The sequence below is a fragment of the Pelodiscus sinensis genome, chromosome 20 (assembly GCF_052426305.1).
Source record: "Pelodiscus sinensis isolate ZL-2025 chromosome 20, ASM5242630v1, whole genome shotgun sequence".
Lineage (NCBI taxonomy): Eukaryota > Metazoa > Chordata > Testudines > Trionychidae > Pelodiscus > Pelodiscus sinensis.
The window spans coordinates 30185913-30204097 of NC_143071.1; the positions used below are offsets into that span (position 1 = coordinate 30185913).

At 58.2% G+C, this 18185-nt stretch overlaps 1 protein-coding gene across 5 annotated transcripts in view; it reads left to right on the top strand.

Annotated features, from left to right (window-relative positions):
* The window catches only part of MYOCD (myocardin), a 59834-nt gene that overhangs the window by 19373 nt on the left and 22276 nt on the right, over window positions 1-18185 (top strand). For 3 of the 5 annotated variants that reach the window (XM_075903444.2, XM_075903440.2, XM_089772003.1), the window contains exons 2-5: window positions 3312-3377; window positions 9461-9516; window positions 15555-15630; window positions 16848-17009. In XM_075903444.2, the coding sequence (XP_075759559.1) occupies window positions 3371-3377; window positions 9461-9516; window positions 15555-15630; window positions 16848-17009 (301 nt within the window). In that variant the 5' untranslated portion in view covers window positions 3312-3370. Of the gene's footprint in view, window positions 1-3311; window positions 3378-5851; window positions 5945-7788; window positions 7956-9460; window positions 9517-15554; window positions 15631-16847; window positions 17010-18185 lie in introns of all 5 variants that reach the window. The other 2 variants (XM_075903445.2, XM_075903446.2) reach the window with 2 other exon arrangements.

The window sequence follows — 18185 nt, forward strand, 5'->3', positions numbered from 1 at the left end:
TGAATAGTAACAGACCCAGAACTGACCCCTGCAGGACCCTGCTAGATATGCCCTCTGTGACGGCGCGTTGGGGGTCCCCCGTCTCCTGCACCCCGAAATGGCACAAACCGACTGCACCAGCCGGTGGAATAGAGGAAGTTTATTGCCTCTCCAGGATACAGCACAGCACAGATGGAATCTGGTCACAGAGCTGGGCTAGGATGCCTCAGGCCCCCTTGAGATGGGGGGAGACTGGGCCCCTAAACTCCAGCCCCTTTCCCTAGGCTGTCTCCTCCATGCTTCCAGCCAGCCACTCTAACTAACTCTCTTCCAGCCCTGCCCCCCAGCCAGGGCAGCTCCCCCTTCCTTTGTTCCTCCATGGGGTTTATCTGGTTTGGCATCACCTTTGCATAGTGAGGTTTTCCCTGCTGGGTCTTGCTCCAGACAGCAGAGGTCACCACCGCCCAGCAAGTACCCCCACTACGTCACACCCTCCCAATTTGAGAGCCAACCTCCAATGCTGGCTTGTTGTGTATGGACCCACCTGACAGTAATTACACCTAGACCACATTTCCCTAGGGGTATGTCTACACTACCCCGCTAGTTCGAACTAGCGGGGTAATGTATGCATACCGCACTTGCTAATGAAGCCCGGGATTTGAATTTCCCAGGCTTCATTAGCATAAGCGGGGAGCCGCCATTTTTAAATCCCCGCTGCTTCGAACCCCGTGTAGCGCGGCTACACGGGGCTCGAACTAGGTAGTTCGGACTAGGTTCCTATTCCGAACTACCATTACTCCTCGTGAAACGAGGTGTACCGGTAGTTCGGAATAGGCACCCTAGTCCGAACTACCTAGTTCGAGCCCCGTGTAGCCGCGCTGCACGGGGTTCGAAGCAGCGGGGATTTAAAAATGGCGGCTCCCCGCTTATGCTAATGAAGCCCGGGAAATTCAAATCCCGGGCTTCATTAGCAAGTGCGGTATGCATACATTACCCCGCTAGTTCGAACTAGGAAGGTAGTGTAGACATACCCTAGTGTTTTTATGAGAATGTCAAATAGACCTGTTCCAAAAGTCATCCTAAATATAAGATCCCACACCTCCTGCCTCTCCCCACCCCAGATCCCGCGTCTCCTGCCTCTCCCCACCCCAGATCCCGCGTCTCCTGCCACTCCCCACCCCAGATCCCGCATCTCCTGCCACTCCCCACCCCAGATACCACGCCTCCTGCCACGCCCCACCCCAGATCCCGCATCTCCTGCCACTCCCCACCCCAGATACCACGCCTCCTGCCACGCCCCACCCCAGATCCCGCATCTCCTGCCACTCCCCACCCCAGATACCACGCCTCCTGCCACGCCCCACCCCAGATCCCGCATCTCCTGCCACTCCCCACCCCAGATACCACGCCTCCTGCCTCTCCCCACCCCAGATCCCACATCTCCTGCCACTCCCCACCCCAGATACCACGCCTCCTGCCACGCCCCACCCCAGATCCCGCATCTCCTGCCACTCCCCACCCCAGCTACCACGCCTCCTGCCACTCCCCACCCCAGATCCCGCATCTCCTGCCACTCCCCACCCCAGATACCACGCCTCCTGCCACGCCCCACCCCAGATCCTGCATCTCCTGCCACTCCCCACCCCAGATACCACGCCTCCTGCCTCTCCCCACCCCAGATACCACGCCTCCTGCCACTCTCCACCCCAGATCCTGCATCTCCTGCCACGCCCCACCCCAGATCCCGCGTCTCCTGCCACTCCCCACCCCAGATACCACGCCTCCTGCCTCTCCCCACCCCAGATACCACGCCTCCTGCCACTCCCCACCCCAGATCCCGCATCTCCTGCCACTCCCCACCCCAGATACCACGCCTCCTGCCATGCCCCACCCCAGATCCCGCATCTCCTGCCACTCCCCACCCCAGATCCCGCATCTCCTGCCACTCCCCACCCCAGATACCACGCCTCCTGCCTCTCCCCACCCCAGATCCCGCATCTCCTGCCACGCCCCACCCCAGATCCCACGCCTCCTGCCTCTCCCCACCCCAGATACCACGCCTCCTGCCTCTTCCCACCTCAGATCCCACGTCTCCTGTGTCTCCCCACCCCAGATACCACGCCTCCTGCCTCTCCCCACCCCAGATACCACGCCTCCTGCCTCTTCCCACCTCAGATCCCACGCCTCCTGTGTCTCCCCACCCCAGATCCCACGTCTCCTGTGTCTCCCCACCCCAGATACCACGCCTCCTGCCACGCCCCACCCCAGATACCACGCCTCCTGTGTCTCCCCACCCCAGATAGTGCATCTCCTGCCTCTCCCCCAATCCACCAACATCCCAGAGTCCACACCCCAACCTCCTGCCCCAGCCCTGAGCCTCTTCCTGGAGCCAACCCTACACACCCTCTCCTGTGCCCCAAGCCGCCTCCCACACCTCAATTCCTGCCTCAGCCCTGAACCCCCTTCTGCACCAATCTCCCTCCCGGAGTCTGCACCCCCTCATGAACTCTGATTCCCTGCCCCAGAATTCTCAGCCCGGAACCCTCTTCCTCACTCCAGAGCTCTTGTCCCCACTCGGAGCCTCCACCCCCTCCTATATCCCAGCCTCTGCCCCATCAGTGCCTGTGAGTGACGGGGGTGATCAAACGGGGGGGCAGAGTGAGCTGGGACATGCCCTCAGAGAGGGGTGGAGAAGGGGTGTGGCCTCAGGGCAGGGGCGGGGCAAGGGTGCTTGGGTTTGTGTGAATAGACAGGTGGCAGCCCCACTTCCACGTGTGCTACGAGAGCTCCCCTTCTCAATAGAGGCCCCCTCTGTGCCCCGAGCAGGGCTTGAGGGGCTCCCACATTCCCTGCACGGGGGTGGGGCACCAGGGCGGCCCCATCCCTTCCTTTCAGACACACCGTGATGGAAACCTTGCAGCCCCCCCCCCCCCCCCCGACTGATGGGACAGCTCAGGACTCTGTGCTCTGCGACAGGTTCCCTGCAGTATCGGGTCCACCGCTGGCCCATTTGGAGAGTTTTCATGCTCTTTAAATGGGGATCAGCTAAGAGGCCCTGTCTGTGCCCTCTCTCCCGCTGGTCGCTCGGCCCCAGTGGGACGCTGCCTTCCAGACACAGCTATTGAATCAAACAGACCACAGCTTGGCAGGAGCTCCCTGGCACACCCCTCCATCCCGGGGGTGCCTCTTTTCCGGGGCTACGGGAAAGCCTGGCTCTCCCCCTCGGTGGCAGAAAGGGGCGTGTCGCTGAATGCTCTGCTATGGGGCTGTTTGCAGAGAACGACCTGCCCAGGCAACGCGCCCATCTCTTCCTGACGCTCCTTCTCTCTCAGTTTTACAGTTACGGCTCCAGCAGAGACGAACCCGTGAGCAGCTGGCAGACCAGGGCATCATGCCACGTGAGTACCCACCTGCCACTCTCCAGGGTCACCAGAGCGCCCATGTGAGGCGCGGGGCAGGGCGTATATCAGACAAAGCCTGAATAGCAGGACAGTCCCTATAAAATCGGGGCCTCTGGTCTCCCTCCCTCTGCCCCAAGCCAGCGAACCAAAGCAAAGCTGCCAGTTCTTCCTGCACATGCTGCGCTAGCCACCTGCTGCCTGAGAGGCTCCCCCCAGGCCGGGTGCCATGCTCCCCCCTGGCCGGCAGGCTGGGCTGAGTACGCCCTGCTGCCTCCACACTGCCCTAGCTGTACTACACCCTGTCTGGAGGGTCACAGTGGGCTGTCGGCGGAGCCGCTCCACTGTACGCTGCTGAGGACCTGGCCTGCTCACCGTCATCCTTTGGAAAGTCCCGCTCTCTGGCTGCACACGGTCACCTCCTGTTCCGTCCGACGTCTCCAGTGTCGGCTCAGGCGCGGTTGGGCCACGCAGGTCGCTGCATGGTCAGAGCTGGAGTCCGGTATCACCTCTGAACCTGCCAAATGCCGGGGCTCTCCTGGACCTGCTCGTTATCGGGCACGTTCAGGCCCAGAGGCTGGCAAGCCCATAGCAGGTTGCGGGGATCTATCTGGATTTTCTGCTGGACTGAAGTTCCCGGAACGGGCGGGGAAAGTGCTCAGGGTTTCTGTCCACATCTCAAGCTGCTCTGTCCCAGGGCAGCGCCGGGCAGCTCAGCCAGCTGCTTCATTTCCCAGAGGCAGGAGTCAATAAAACCAAGGAGCTGGCTTCCCGGAGCCTTGCACAAGGTACAGCCTGGGAGCCAGCAGGGACTGTGCTGCCTCATGGGATGCACATCCAGCCCTTTCCCCGGTGCAGCCCGAAGGCCCCAGCAGGTTCGTAGCCAGAGGCCAGCTGGCAGCCTGGAGAATCAGTGCATCTCCCGAGAGCCAGCCCTGTGCTGCCTCCCCAGCTAAGCCCATCCACGTTGGGCCCCGGCCAGCGTGGGGCACTCAGGTGCTTTGCCCTGCTCTGAGTCCCAGGCCTCCTCGCCAGGGGCCGTTGGTGGGACCCAGGCAGCACTGGCTGTCGCCCCGTGCTTCCCAAAGCCAAAGCCAACAGCACTGGGCTAGCAAGGCAAGAATGAAAGCGGCACCTGCACTGCCCAGCTCAGCCCTCCCGTGTGCCTTGTCACGGACACAGAGCACAGGAGCCGGAATGGCCCCGGTCAAGGCTCTGTCCTCTCCCGCTAAGGACTGCAGCTGCGCAAGGCTCATCCACTTCTGGCTCTGGTGTTGGCTGCTCTGCTTTATGGTATGGACGCCCATTCACGGCCCTCAGGCCCAGCCAAAGAGAGCACTACGGTCTCTGCTCTCTGCTCTCCGCTCTCCATCTCCCAGCACTTCCCCCGCCTGCTCGCTCTCATTCTCTTGCTCTCACGAGGCCGCAATCGGTGTTGTTAGCAACAAAAGGCCAGTCGGCGTGGTATGGCCCCTCCGGCAGGCAGCACTCAGGAGTAAGGCCCCAAAGAATGAGGCTGGCATCATAAATATTGAGTCCTTTTGATTTGCACTCTGGGTTTGAGCTTGGCAGGTTCATACCTTCAAGCGTTGCTCAGAAAACAGGAAGTCTGGACTTTCTTATTTTTAATGCAAATTGAGATTCACATGTAAATCCAAGAGCCTGGGGTTGTAAGCAACGCCCCCGACATTGTCAGACTTGTGATAGAATTGCAAGAGCTGGTGGCGGTGCCAGTTTGCTGTGCCACCTCGAATATCTCCTCTCAGAGGAAAGGCCCACAGTTGTGAAGGGACACGTTCAAGAGGAGCGTGCAGAACGTCCCAGTGCGTGTGCATAGGCTGGTGTTCCGTGAACACAAAGGTCTGTGCACAGAACTCCCCTGATGGGATGAGTGCATGGGGCACCTGCCCCTTTAGAAACTGGAACCTAGTCCTGCATTCGGGCCCGGCCAACGAGCTCGCGGGGCCCACGCTGTGGTTGGCTGAGCCGCACGGCCACGTGGCTCACCAATCAGGGCAGCGAGTGAGCAGCTGGGTGGGCGGGGCCAGGAGCTGGGCCGTGTGGGGCCCTGAACGTGCGGGGTCCAAGGCATCCGCTTTACTCGCCTTGCTCGGAGGCTGGGCCTGCCTGCATTGCACTGGCTCTGGCGCAGAAACTTCACAGGCCTGTTCCCCTGGCTTAGAGCTTTGTCCCCCTCTCCCCTTCTGCGCTGGCGTCTTGCAGGCCCCGCCCAGGGGCCACGTGGGGAGAGACTGCGCGCTCAAATGGCTCAGTCATTTTTGCGAATGAAGACAACAAAAGACACTTTTGCTGTTATACAAACGTGCCCATTTCTGAGCAGCACCAGGGCAGACAGAGGCCATGTAACAGCGAGGGGGTGCTGCACCGTTCACCAGTGCAGCTTGCAGAGGGTTTGAACGCATGCGTTGTGCATGCACAATGAGCGTGCACTAACAAGAGGGCTCTGTTCCTAGTGGTGTCCCCCTGTTCTGCTGGCACTGAGCACACGTGTGTACACTGAATTCCTGAAGGGGCACATGGAATGGACCCTCATTCCATACACTGAGGTGAGTGTGGAATGAGGTGGGGCTGGAAGGCCCAAAACGTGCGGTCTACAATCTACCAAAAAGCTGTTCTTTAAACCTGGGTGCCGTGCTACTAAGGGCTGGGACCCACAAGGCAGCAGGCTGGATACGATTGCTCCTCGACATTGCTCAGGGCCTTAACTCAAATACGTTTTGTTTTTCTTCATTTCAATCGCTTCGCCGGGGTGGGGAGGGGGAGGCGGGTCCAGGTGCAGGCTGCCCCGGGGAGAGAGGACAGCCCAGCCCTCTGTCACTGCAGCAGCTTGAGGCCAGGTGAGAAGCGCCTCTCCGTGGCTGCTGCAGCTCCAGCGGGAGAGGGCTGCATGTCCCTGGGTGGGAGTCAGACAGACAAACAGACAAACTCCCTACAATATATAGTAGCTAGCTGTCCCATTCTCCACCCCTGCTGGCCCAGTGGGGTTAGAGCTGTCCCAGTCCCCATGCTCCCCCTTGTGGCCCATCTACAGGAGAACTGTCTCTCCTACCAGATCCCTTCCTTTCCATTTTATGAGAAACTACTGAATTCCAGGCACATCCCATTGTCCTGGCACAAACGAAATCTGACCTTGTTTTAAGTTATAAGAGGAAGTTGCATGCCAAATTTGGTGGTCCTAGCTCTTAAGGTTTAGGAGGAGTTCTTGAACCAATGGACTTGCAGATGGACACACGGACAGACAGACAAACTCTCTCACATATATGGCAGATATTAGACAGCTCCTCTCTGAGACCCAGCACTGTTAAGAAGACACGAGATAGCAGGCCTAAAGCCTGAAACTTGCCCAAGAGCAGGCATTGTCAGTCCTGGATTTTGGACAAGGGTAATTTAAAATCCCCGAGCCAGATTTTCTGCTGGCATAATTCTTCTGCAAAGAATTTGCCCGCCCCCCGACCATCCTTATAACTGATCCATTCCTATAATGTCCTGTTACCATTTACTGAAAGAGCATTAAAGTGAAAGCCTCAAACAAATACACAGACGGTGCCACGAGGGGACAGCCTCATGCTGTCTGCGATCAGTTCCAGAGGCAATGGAGGGAGGCAACCGCCAGGGCCTTGCAGCCTCCGGGGTGGGCGGGGACCGAAGAGAGAGGAAGGCTTACAGACAGGCCTCTCCCTTCCCCCTAGCTGAGGATGGTGCCAGGTCACAGCTCAGCCTGGCTCAGAGCACAACAGATGACCATGAGCAGAGACTCAGCCTTGGTGCAGTCAGTGAGGGGAGCTCTGGGCTCACACTAAGGTAACTGAGCCAAATCTGCCCCTAGCGACCAGGAGACCTAGGACACGGGGTGGGGGGGGGGGGGGCCTGACCAAACGTCTCGCCCGGGTGCACGTGTTCCAGGCCTGCGCTAGGCACACTGCCCCGGGGAACTGCAGGGAGGCATGTGCCAGAAAGCCAGGAGGCTCCCAAACGGCACGTGGGTCTCGCTCCACAAAGGGCGTGTACCCAAAGGGGGCGAGAATGGACGGAGTCTTCCCCTAGCAACCTGCACAGGGGCCAGCCCCAAGCCACCGGCCAGACTCTGCCAGCTGGCCCAAGGGGAGGGCAGGGAAGGAGCTAGCCATGCACTGCACTTGGGGCTGGACCAGCTGCTGCTAAGAGGTTGATTCCAGGTGCCCCAGTAGAATTCTGCCCGATTCTGCCACCCAGACTCTCCCAAACACCGGGCTGTGCCATGAAGGCACAATCTAGTCCTCCAATTGGTGCGTCAAGCAAGGCAGCTTCGTCCCTCTTCTGCAAAGCCACCTGCACTTCCAAGCCCTCACAGATCTGCCCCGACGTGGTGTCTGAAGAACCAACGCTAGCAATACTCTTGTTTGTTTTGCAGACTAATACAAGCTGCGGCAGCCACATAATTCCTCCAAAATCTTGGTAAATGACTAAATTCTGCAACACGTTCCTTATGAATAGCACGACATGAAGTGTGACCCGGTCAGGTGCTGCCCAGAGAAACCTCATAACACTAGGACTTGGTAGCGACCTGGGCTATCAAAAGTAACGTCCCGGACTTACTTCGTTGTATTGTTCACTCGTTTCATTTTGCTTTTGGCTAAAACACTGTCCTCATGGCTGCTCACCACAGCACGGCACCACAATCATACGAGCATGTCTGTCTGTCTGTCTGTCCGCTCTTGAAATGCTGGAACTAGGAAAAGGTTCCCTGGCCCTTTGAACTTAGCTGAGGTCCATCCCACTTTTTCATTGGATCCATCCCCTTCCACCAGCCAAACCACCCAAATTCCCTTTGGCTTCCCCCTTCTTCCCCCACGTTTATTTGCTCTGCTCAAGCTCCCCATTCACTACCACACTCTGGGGTGCTAGGTCTGAGCCCTGTGCTAAAGGAATTTCTATCCCCTTGTTTGTTCCTCTCCAGGACGGGGCAGCACGCTAGCGACACGAAACAGACCCCTCAGCCCCTCCCTTTCGAATGTCCCCTCCCTGCAGTGCAGGAACCCAGGAGATGTCCGAGTCATTTCCCTGCAGACCCGAAAAGACTGATTCTTGCTCCATCTATGCCCAGCCAATGGGGGACAATCTGAAACTGTGGCCTTGCCTTGGTCTCTGCACTTTGGAAACCTCGGTTTTCAGCCCCAAACAGCACGAACTTCTGGCTGAGCTTTGGCGTCAGGCTCCAGATGCCGCACTGGGAACAGGCTCCGTGCCCTCCAGTCCCAGGAGCTGATACCGAGATGATGCTAAAGCCCTTAGCGCTGAATGGCATTTGGAAGTGCCCAGAAATAATCAAAACTGGCTCTCAGGAGTGACTCCCCCAGCTGTATGTAAGGCCTGGAGAGCTGTGGGCCTTAGCATGTGCAACAGGGACCCCCCAGCCGAGCTGAGGCAGGGGAAATGGAACTGGGGAGATGCCCTTCTCCTGGCCTCCCTCTTGGAGGGGAACCAAGCGCCTGTGGGAAGAGGGTCTCTGCTCACCTTGGCTCCCAGGCTGGGTCCTGTGCCCACGTAGGGCTCCCCAGGCCCACAGCCCAGCTGCCCAGAGCCTTTCCCAGGGAGCTGGAGAGAAGCCGCAGGGAGCCGCAAGGCCGCAGGGTGGGAGCTGCCGAGGAGCAGAGGGTGGCTGGTGTGCGGGGAGGGGAGCGGAGCACACAATGGAAGCCGCTGAGTCCCGTGTTTAACCGACGCTTGCAGCCCGAGCGAAGAACGGCGCGATCCCTTTGTTTTCCCACGTGCCCTGGACGGGGCCTCGCCGTCTGAGCCGCTTGCAGGGCCTCCTGCTGCCAGGGTCCCGTAACGAGGTCCGCTCCTGTGGGCACCGACGCTTTGCTTTCTGCCCCCCACTCTGCTCTGAGGCCTGGTGCTGGGACCCACAAAGAGCTCCCTATGGAGCGCTAAGCTGCACAGCCTGCGCCATCTCTCTGCCTTGTGGCTGCTGCTCTCCATACCTCTGCTCCCCTGCCACGGCCTCCCTGAGACTCTGGTGAGCTCCTGGGTAGCTACTGTTCAGATCCCGTTGCTGACTGTGCCTCTGTCTCCTCTTGCAGCCCTGCAAAGCCCACCTGCGTTCCATGAGCAAAGGGAGACCCCGGAGCGAGCCAAGGTAACTTCTTGCACGCGTGCGTCGGACGGGAGTTGTGTGCTCTCCGCCGAGTCGGGGCACTGACAGGGGCTGCACAGAGCAGCACTGTAGCTGTTGGGCCTAATACCCTGCTTCCACTGACGCCAACGCAGCTTCTTGCCTGGCCGCAGCATGGCCCGCGGCTGCACGCTGCCCGTGTGAATGGAGAGCAGGAGCGGCCATGGGGTGCAGCTCATGGAGGGCCTCCAGGGTAGCAAAGAGGATCCCCGGCATCCCCAGGGCCTTCAGACAGCCCCTCCCCCCGCTGCCTTTCCTTTGCAGACATTTGCAGAAATGGATTCAGGCTTTGCCTGGACTGTTACAGCCCCCGGTCTGCTCACGCCAGGGCACCAGCGCGTGGAGACGGGCAACGTTGCTCTTGGCATCACTGGCTTCCCCCCCACGGAAACCTGTAACAAACGCCACCCGTGCAATCCGGCGTAGCCAGCCCGGCGCCCGGAGAGCCCTTACCCGGATGCTGCCCTCACCGCAAAGCCCTGCTCTCCGCAAGTCCTTAGCAGGCTTAGCTCCAGCCCAGCAGGAGAGGAGCTGCAGTGTATGGCCCTACAATAGGGCCCCGACCCACCCAGGGAGCCCCACGTCACTGCCAAGTCCTGCAAGTCCTAATTCTACCTCCCATGTAGAAACTCTGCCCCCCCAGCCACCCACAGAATTAACTGGATGGCCCTTGTAGACACGTGCGCGCGCACGCACCCACACATACATACACACACAGAATGAACCAGATGGCCCTTGCAGAGACACAGTCACACACACACACACACACACACACACACACACACACACGCAGAATGAACCAGATGGCCCTTGCAGAGACACACACACAGACACACACACACACACACACACGCAGAATGAACCAGATGGCTCTTGCAGAGACACACACACATACACACACACACACACATACACACACACACGCACAGAATGAACCGGATGGCCCTTGCGCGCGCACACACACACAAACAGAATGAACCAGATGGCCCTTGCGCGCGCGCACGCACACACACACACACACACACACACACACACACACACACACAGAATGAACCGGATGGCCCTTGCGCGCACACACACACACACACACACAGAATGAACCGGATGGCCCTTGCGCGCACACACACACACAGGATGAACTGGATGGCCCTTGCGCACGCACACACACACAGAATGAACCGGATGGCCCTTGCGCACGCACACACACACAGAATGAACCGGATGGCCCTTGCGCGCGCGCACACGCACACACACACACACACACACACACACACACACACACAGAATGAACCGGATAGCCTTGCAGACACAGACACACACACACACACACACACACACAGAATGAACTGGATGGCCCTTGCACGCGCGCGCGCACACACACACACACACACAGAATGAACCGGATGGCCCTTGCGCACACACACACGCACACACAGAATGAACCGGATGGCCCTTGCGCACACACACACTCACACACACAGAATGAACCGGATGGCCCTTGCACACACACACACACACACACACACACACACACACACACACAGAATGAACCGGATGGCCCTTGCGCACACACACACACACACACAGGATGAATCGGATGGCCCTTGCACACACACACACACACACACACACACACACACACACACACACACAGAATGAATCGGATGGCCCTTGCTCACACACACACACACAGGATGAACCGGATGGCCCTTCCACACACACACACACACACACACACACGATGAACCGGATGGCCCTTGCAGACACACAAACACACACAGAATGAACCGGATGGCCCTTCCACACACACACACACACACACACACAGAATGAACCGGATGGCCCTTGCACGCACGCACACACACACACACACACACACACACCTACCTCTTTCTTCCAGCTCTGGGGGGGTTACTGCAGGCTCACGGGACTTGGCATTTTAGGGGCCTGCGTAGATTTTTCATTTCCGCCTGCAGTCGGAGGAGGGTTTGCCCGTATCCTTCTCCCACTCCAGTGAATGGGGCGGAAGCCCCAGGCTGCCGTCGGGAATGGCCTGTTTGTGGCGGGAGAGCTGGCTGAAAGATGGAAACCTTTTCCAAGAGAATTTCCATTCAAATCACGTCTGGCTTTTCTCCAGCGTGTTACATTTTGAATTGTCCGGCCCAGCTCTACGGCTGCTCAAAACCAGAATGCAATTCTGGTGCAAACCCTTCCCTGAAAAGCACCGTGCCTTTTGTCATCCCCAGCCGCCTCTCCTTTCTGTCTGACCGTGTGACTGCCCATCTAAGGCAGCCCACGCTTCCCGTGCTTACCTGCGGGGCTGGAGCCAGGTGGCTTGCAAGGAAGATCGTGGCCCCTTACTCAGACTGAGGCAGGCCGGGCCCAGGCAAGCGTGTAGGTGCTGAGAATGGAAATGGAAAAGGTGTTAGGAACCAGGCTAAGAAACTATAGGGAGTCAGAGAAATAGGGGGAGGGGGATTGAGAGGGACGGGGGGCAGGAGGTAGACTGGGGGTGCCTGTGGAGTGCAGGACTTTGGCAGAAAGGGAAGTGGGGTGGAGCCCTGAATATTGAACAAGGATCCAGGGAGGAACTGAGATGCCCTTTCTTGTTCCCAAACAAGTCACACTTGCCATCAGGCAGCCAAGCCCTAACCTCTGGCTTGGCAGCCTGGCCCTGCAGCACAAACCCCTCTGGCAGCTGAGGGCTCTGCTCACGCTGCCCCAGCTCCGGAGCCCGCCTCAGGCACCTCTCAGCGCTGCCAAGGGAACCAAGTCGGCTTTCCACGCCCCCCACAGCGCACACTGCGGCCCCAGCTCCGCCTCGGTAGGAGGGCAGTGTACTATAAACAGCGGCAGCCATGGCGAGGAGCTAGCCGCCCAACCCGAGACCATAGACGTGAACTCCAGGCGGGTAGCCCCTCCACCATGCATGTTGCCACGACTGTGCTACTTTTAGTACTAGAGATGCAGCCGAGTTAGTCTGGACTTGCTAAAACAAAAGAGAGGACAGTGCAGCACTTTAAAGACTAAGATCACCTAATAAACCATCTTGTTAGTCTTTAAAGTGCTGCATAGTCCTGTCTTTTGTTTGTGCTACTTTTAACATGCTAGCTCAATCGGAGGTATTTCCTCTGGCTGCCAATCACACCCCAAGCTCAAAGTGTAAACACACCCTAGGAGGGTTTCCAGGGTTCACATCCCGCTCCTGTTTGCCTGGGGCCCAGCTCACAAAGCACAAAGACCAAGACAACAGTTAGAAAAATCTCACCAGTGAGAAATAAGATACCTGCAATGTTGACAGTAGAGACCAAACCTCTGGTGTGCTGATTCTGTCGCATCAGTCCAAAACCAGCTAATCCCCAACAACCCTTGTTTTCTCTTTTGCCCTCATGTCTCTCCCCATGTCACCTCCATTAATAGTTGGTTCATGCCGCATACAGAGCAATAATAGCAGCGTGGCTACACCAGGAGGGGACTATCTTGTTTTATAGGGCTGGCCCTGGCTGGTTCATAACAGAAGATAGGAATTCATTCAGTTACTCTGCGAGAGAGTTGTTTACAGCTCGGTAAACAGGCATGTTATGTGAAGGAATTAACTTGAAATGTTTAGGAGTGATCCTGTGAACTAATACAGGAGTGTTTGTTTCATGCAATCATCAAGGACTAAGGTAGAAACAAAACCTCCCTATGAAAAACTAGCACGTGCAGGAATTTTCAGGCAATTTAAAGTATTCTTGAGGTATCATATTTTACTGTTCAAGTATTCACGAATGTCTCTGTCTCATTCTCCAGAAACTTCCACTGCCTTTGGCTACTTGCCTTGGGGAAGGGCTGTGAGTGGGGTGCCCCAAATGTCTTTGTTCTCCACGCATGCTAAAAAGCACAACGCATGGCAAAAATATCCTCCGGTTTCTAGGGTCACCCTGTGTTAGGGCAGTAACCAGATGACATTTGGCTGTTTACCTGAATCTTCTGCAAATTCCATGCTCTGCAAACTGGGTCTAGAAACCTGATACTAATGCCATCTTTTGAGTGTCCCAATATTTTCTGCTTCTACTGATGCTAAAAGCAGCATCTCCCTCCTTTGTGCCACTGACCCACCTCTCCCGCTCAGGGCTGGATTAAGGGAGGGGGCTAGCCGGGCAGGTGCCCAGGGTGCCAACCTATGGGGGGGCGCCTGACTGAAGAGGTAAGGGGTGCCACGCGCCCGGGGCAGGCCCAGGGGCTGTGGACAGACCCCTAGATTAGAGGGCTGAGTCAGGAATCTCTCTCTTTGGGAGCCTAGAATGTGAAATTAGCTACATTAAATGAATCCAGCAGCTCCAGCTGTTACCCCAGAGGTCTTTCAGAGCACAGGATCCCACAGAACTGCACACGGTGGCTGTGTCTAGACTGCATCCCTTTTCAGTAAAAATCCGATTTAAATCCCCCCCACTTCATTTGCATAAACATGGCTGCCGCTTTTTTCCGGCTTGGAGCTTTGCCGGAAAAAAAGCACCAGTCTAGATGCGGATCTTTCGGAAAATAAAGCCTTATAAAGGAATAAGGGATCTTTCGGAAAAGGCTTTATTTTCCGAAAGATCCGCGTCTAGACTGGCGCTTTTTTCCGGCAAAGCTCCGAGCCGGAAAAAAGCGGCAGCCATGTTTATGCAAATGAAGCAGGGGGGATTTAAATCCCTGCTTCATTTGCAATTGCGCTGTGTCTAATTTGCATCTCTTTTAAGGAAAAGGGATGCAGTCTAGACACAGCCACAGTGAACAGTGAATCGAGAGGTCTGCCCACAGCCCCTGGGCCCATCTAGCCCATAAACTCCACATTCCTTGTAGCGCTGGCTCCTCTCGGCCCTTCCTGGCACTACATAGCGGAAGAGGTGGGTCAGTAGCGCCAACGAGGGAGATGCTGCTTGAGCCAGCACAAGGCACCAGGAAACATGGCTGCACTGGAATCTGGGTGTGGTTGGATCCTCCACCCAGCTGCTCTGGTGTGTTTTCTCTCACAGTCATCTGCATCAGAGGCTGCAGAGGAAGGACAATTATGGAATAACTTACCAGGGGAAGTTTCTTCCTAACATCAAACAATCTGTGCTCTGAAGCATGGAGGCGCAAGAGCAGGTTAGCACAGGACAGACCGGGAATGGGGGAGACAGAATGGCAAAAGTAATAGTGTGATCCAAATGCTTGGCTAGTCAGGAGCAATATGTGCAAGCTGGCACCTGTCTAGCTGGGAGCAGGCTGCAATTTACTGCATGCAGAAGAGAGTTTGGGGAGAGACGTGGTGATGACTTTGTAAAATGTGACTTAGGGATTAAGCGGAGCGAGATGTCAGGGATAAGCGGGAAAGTCCTCTCATGGACTGAGAACACATTAACAGACAGGAGAGAAAGGGCAGGAATAATTGGTCAGTTTTCAGAATGGAGGGATAACGAGTGGTGCCCCTGGAGGGTCCAAAATGGGACTGATCCTGTTCAACATATTCATAAATGATTTGGAGAAAGGCATAAGCAGGGAGGTGGCAAAATTTGCAGATGATACTAAACTGCTCGAGATAGTTAAGTCCAAAGCAGCCTGCGAAGAGCTTCAAAAGGCTCTCACCAAACCATGTGACTAGGCAACAAAATGGCAGATGAATATTAGGGTACGTCTAGACTACATGCCTCTGTCGCCAGAGGCATGTAGATTAGGCTACCAAGCGGCGATTTAAATAATCGCCGCTTCATTTAAATTTACATGGCTGCCGCGCTGAGCCGACAAACAGCTGATCAGGAGACATGCCCCACACCTGGGCCATCGCTGAACGGTCAGGGCATCCCTGTGTCTCAGCACGTCTCTGTCCCCGTGTTGGCCCGTACCTGGCACCACTTAGCCGCTCACTCGGTGGAAAAGCAGGTTTCCTTTCTTCCTGCGAAAAGACGACAATTCCAGCAGCTGAGCAGCCAAACCAGCAGGGTGAACGTATTGGCTGGGGCTGGTGGTCTAATATTCTCTGCACTTGTGTCCTGCAGACTGAAGATTACCTAAAGCACAAGACCCGGAGCAGGCCTGAGCATCCAGACCTGGTCAATATGCACATTTTGCAAGGTAAGGCTGAACGAGCTGTTCCTCGCACACCCTCTAACGCTCCGTCTCCCCTGTGGCCCAGGCCCGGTTTCCCTGCAAGATGAACCTGCAGGGCTACTTGGCTCCGGATGCGGGTGGCAACCAGACCAAGTAAGAGGATCACAGCACCAGGTGTTTCATACTGTGCCCAGTGCAGCCCTCGCAGGCCCCGAGAGCCGGCGTCGGACCTGCGGTCTGTCTGCTCCGCATCCCGGGACTGACAGTGCTTGGCACCAGGGTCAGCAGAAGGGTTTGGTCTCCAGACAGAGAGAACTGGGTGTGTGATGGCCATGAGAACTGCAGGGGACTTGTGGCACCTCCTCCTGGCCTCTCCCAACAGCCTCCATGGCCGGCTGTGGAGCCCAGGGGGCTGGCCCCAAAGCGCCAGGAACCTAGTCTCACTCCAGACACCCCATCCCTGCCTCCTTGTCCCCCACAGAGACCAGGCCCCATGGAGCCCTCGCAAAAGGCTCCGGTGGGGCGGGGAGGAAGGAGGGGGCATGGGAAGACGTGGAGATGAGCTGGAGTAAGAAACTGCAGGTCCCAGGCAGGGGTGACGGGCCCTCACGTTCCCTGGCAGGGAGCTAGGTGCCGCTCCACAGCACTCTGCCCTGGCACAGCCATTGAGCAGGGGCAGGCGATGGCTGGTTCATTGGTGCAGGCCCTGGACAGTGGGGTGAGCGTCAGTCAATCAGCGCGTGGCCGTGTCCGAGAGGATTGTAAGGGGAGGACAAACAGCCCCAGGAGCAGAGTCCGGTTCTTTCTGTGCACTCGAATATTTCGGCAATATTTCGCTCCCGTCGGGCCGGCAGAGCCCGCGCTGTGCGGGGAGAGGGGCTGGAATCTCCTCTGCGCCTGCCGCACCCACGGCTTGCAATGAAGTTTCATTGCCGACTGTTGATCAGACAGGACCCGGCGTTACTCCGCGGTCCCAGGCTGAGTCTGCAAGGCTGGAACCTCCGGGGAGAAATCTTTTAGTTGAGAACGGAGATGCCCGCCCTGGAAACCGCGGCAAAGGAAGCCTGTGGAGACACTTGGTCCTTGTCTGGGGCTTCTCTCTCTGTTTACCGCTTCCACCGGCCATGCGCTTCGGTGTAGCCGTGATCCCGGAAGGGGAATTTCTTGCTGGCTGAGCATTCTGTACCCAGAGCACAGGTCCAGCAGGGCTGGGAAAAAACTGTTCCATTTTGGCCTTTTAGAATCAGCCGCAGAGGGGTCCATTCAGGCTACTCAGATGAAGCTGAAAAGAGCCCGACTTGCAGATGATCTCAATGAAAAAATTGCTCTCAGGCCAGGCCCTTTGGAGCTGGTGGAGAAGAATATTATTCCCGTTGACTCGGCTGTGAAGGAAGCCATCAAAGGTGGGTGCGTGTATGGACAGCGCCTGCGGGGCAGGGGCTGGGCACTCAGGCAGGCGTCTGCAGGAAGGGACCGGTAGGAAGTGGGGAGCCACGGCAGCCCCTACACTAGCTCATCGGACTGACTGCAAGCAGCCTCCAGTGGCAGCCTGGCTGCTCTTCTCCCACCCTGCTCCCGGAGGAGACAGGGCGCTGACGCTGGCTCCCAGCAATGTCTCCCGTCAAGCTGCCTTGGAAAGAGACTCCTATTTTCCACATCCCCCCACGCGCCATGCCTCACAGCCCAGCCCGCCTGTGGCTAAGGACCAAGGAGAAGGAACAGCTTCCACCGGCAGCTTCGCCTCCCGCAGCCCAAGCAGGGTCAGTTCCCTGGGCAGCGGGGTCAGGCCAGTCCAGGCTCAGGCGACAGCCAGGTGCAGCAGGGCCCAGCTGGTGTTTGCGTGGCTGGCCGGCTGGTCTTGTGCTTGTGCTGACGTGCCCAGAGTGGCCGGAGGCCTGGGGGGATGAGAACGCCTGTGGTGGGGCTGTGGGCCGCGGTGTGTTGGCCGGGTCTGGTGCCCCCTGCCTCCGCAAAGGGCATGGAGAAGGGTCCCCAGTCCGAAAAGTGGCATTTTGCACTTGCTCTCACCGGGGCAAATGGCCTCCAGGCTGCAGCTCAGCAGCGCCCAGAGAGAGCAGCCAGGCGGGGACTGGGCCCCATTCCACAGCCAAATGCGCTGACCCTGCAGAGCGCCCGGTGACTCGGCGCCGGCCTGCGGCACAGCGCCCTGCTCTCCCACTCGGGGCGCCGGGTCCGGGGGCCGGCCTGCGGCACAGCGCCCTGCTCTCCCACTCGGGGCGCCGGGTCCGGGGGCCGGCCTGCGGCACAGCGCCCTGCTCTCCCACTCGGGGCGCCGGGTCCGGGGGCCGGCCTGCGGCACAGCGCCCTGCTCTCCCACTCGGGGCGCCGGGTCCGGGGGCCGGCCTGCGGCACAGCGCCCTGCTCTCCCACTCGGGGCGCCGGGTCCGGGGGCCGGCCTGCGGCACAGCGCCCTGCTCTCCCACTCGGGGCGCCGGGTCCGGGGGCCGGCCTGCGGCACAGCGCCCTGCTCTCCCACTCGGGGCGCCGGGTCTGGGGGCCGGCCTGCGGCACAGCGCCCTGCTCTCCCACTCGGGGCGCCGGGTCCGGGGGCCGGCCTG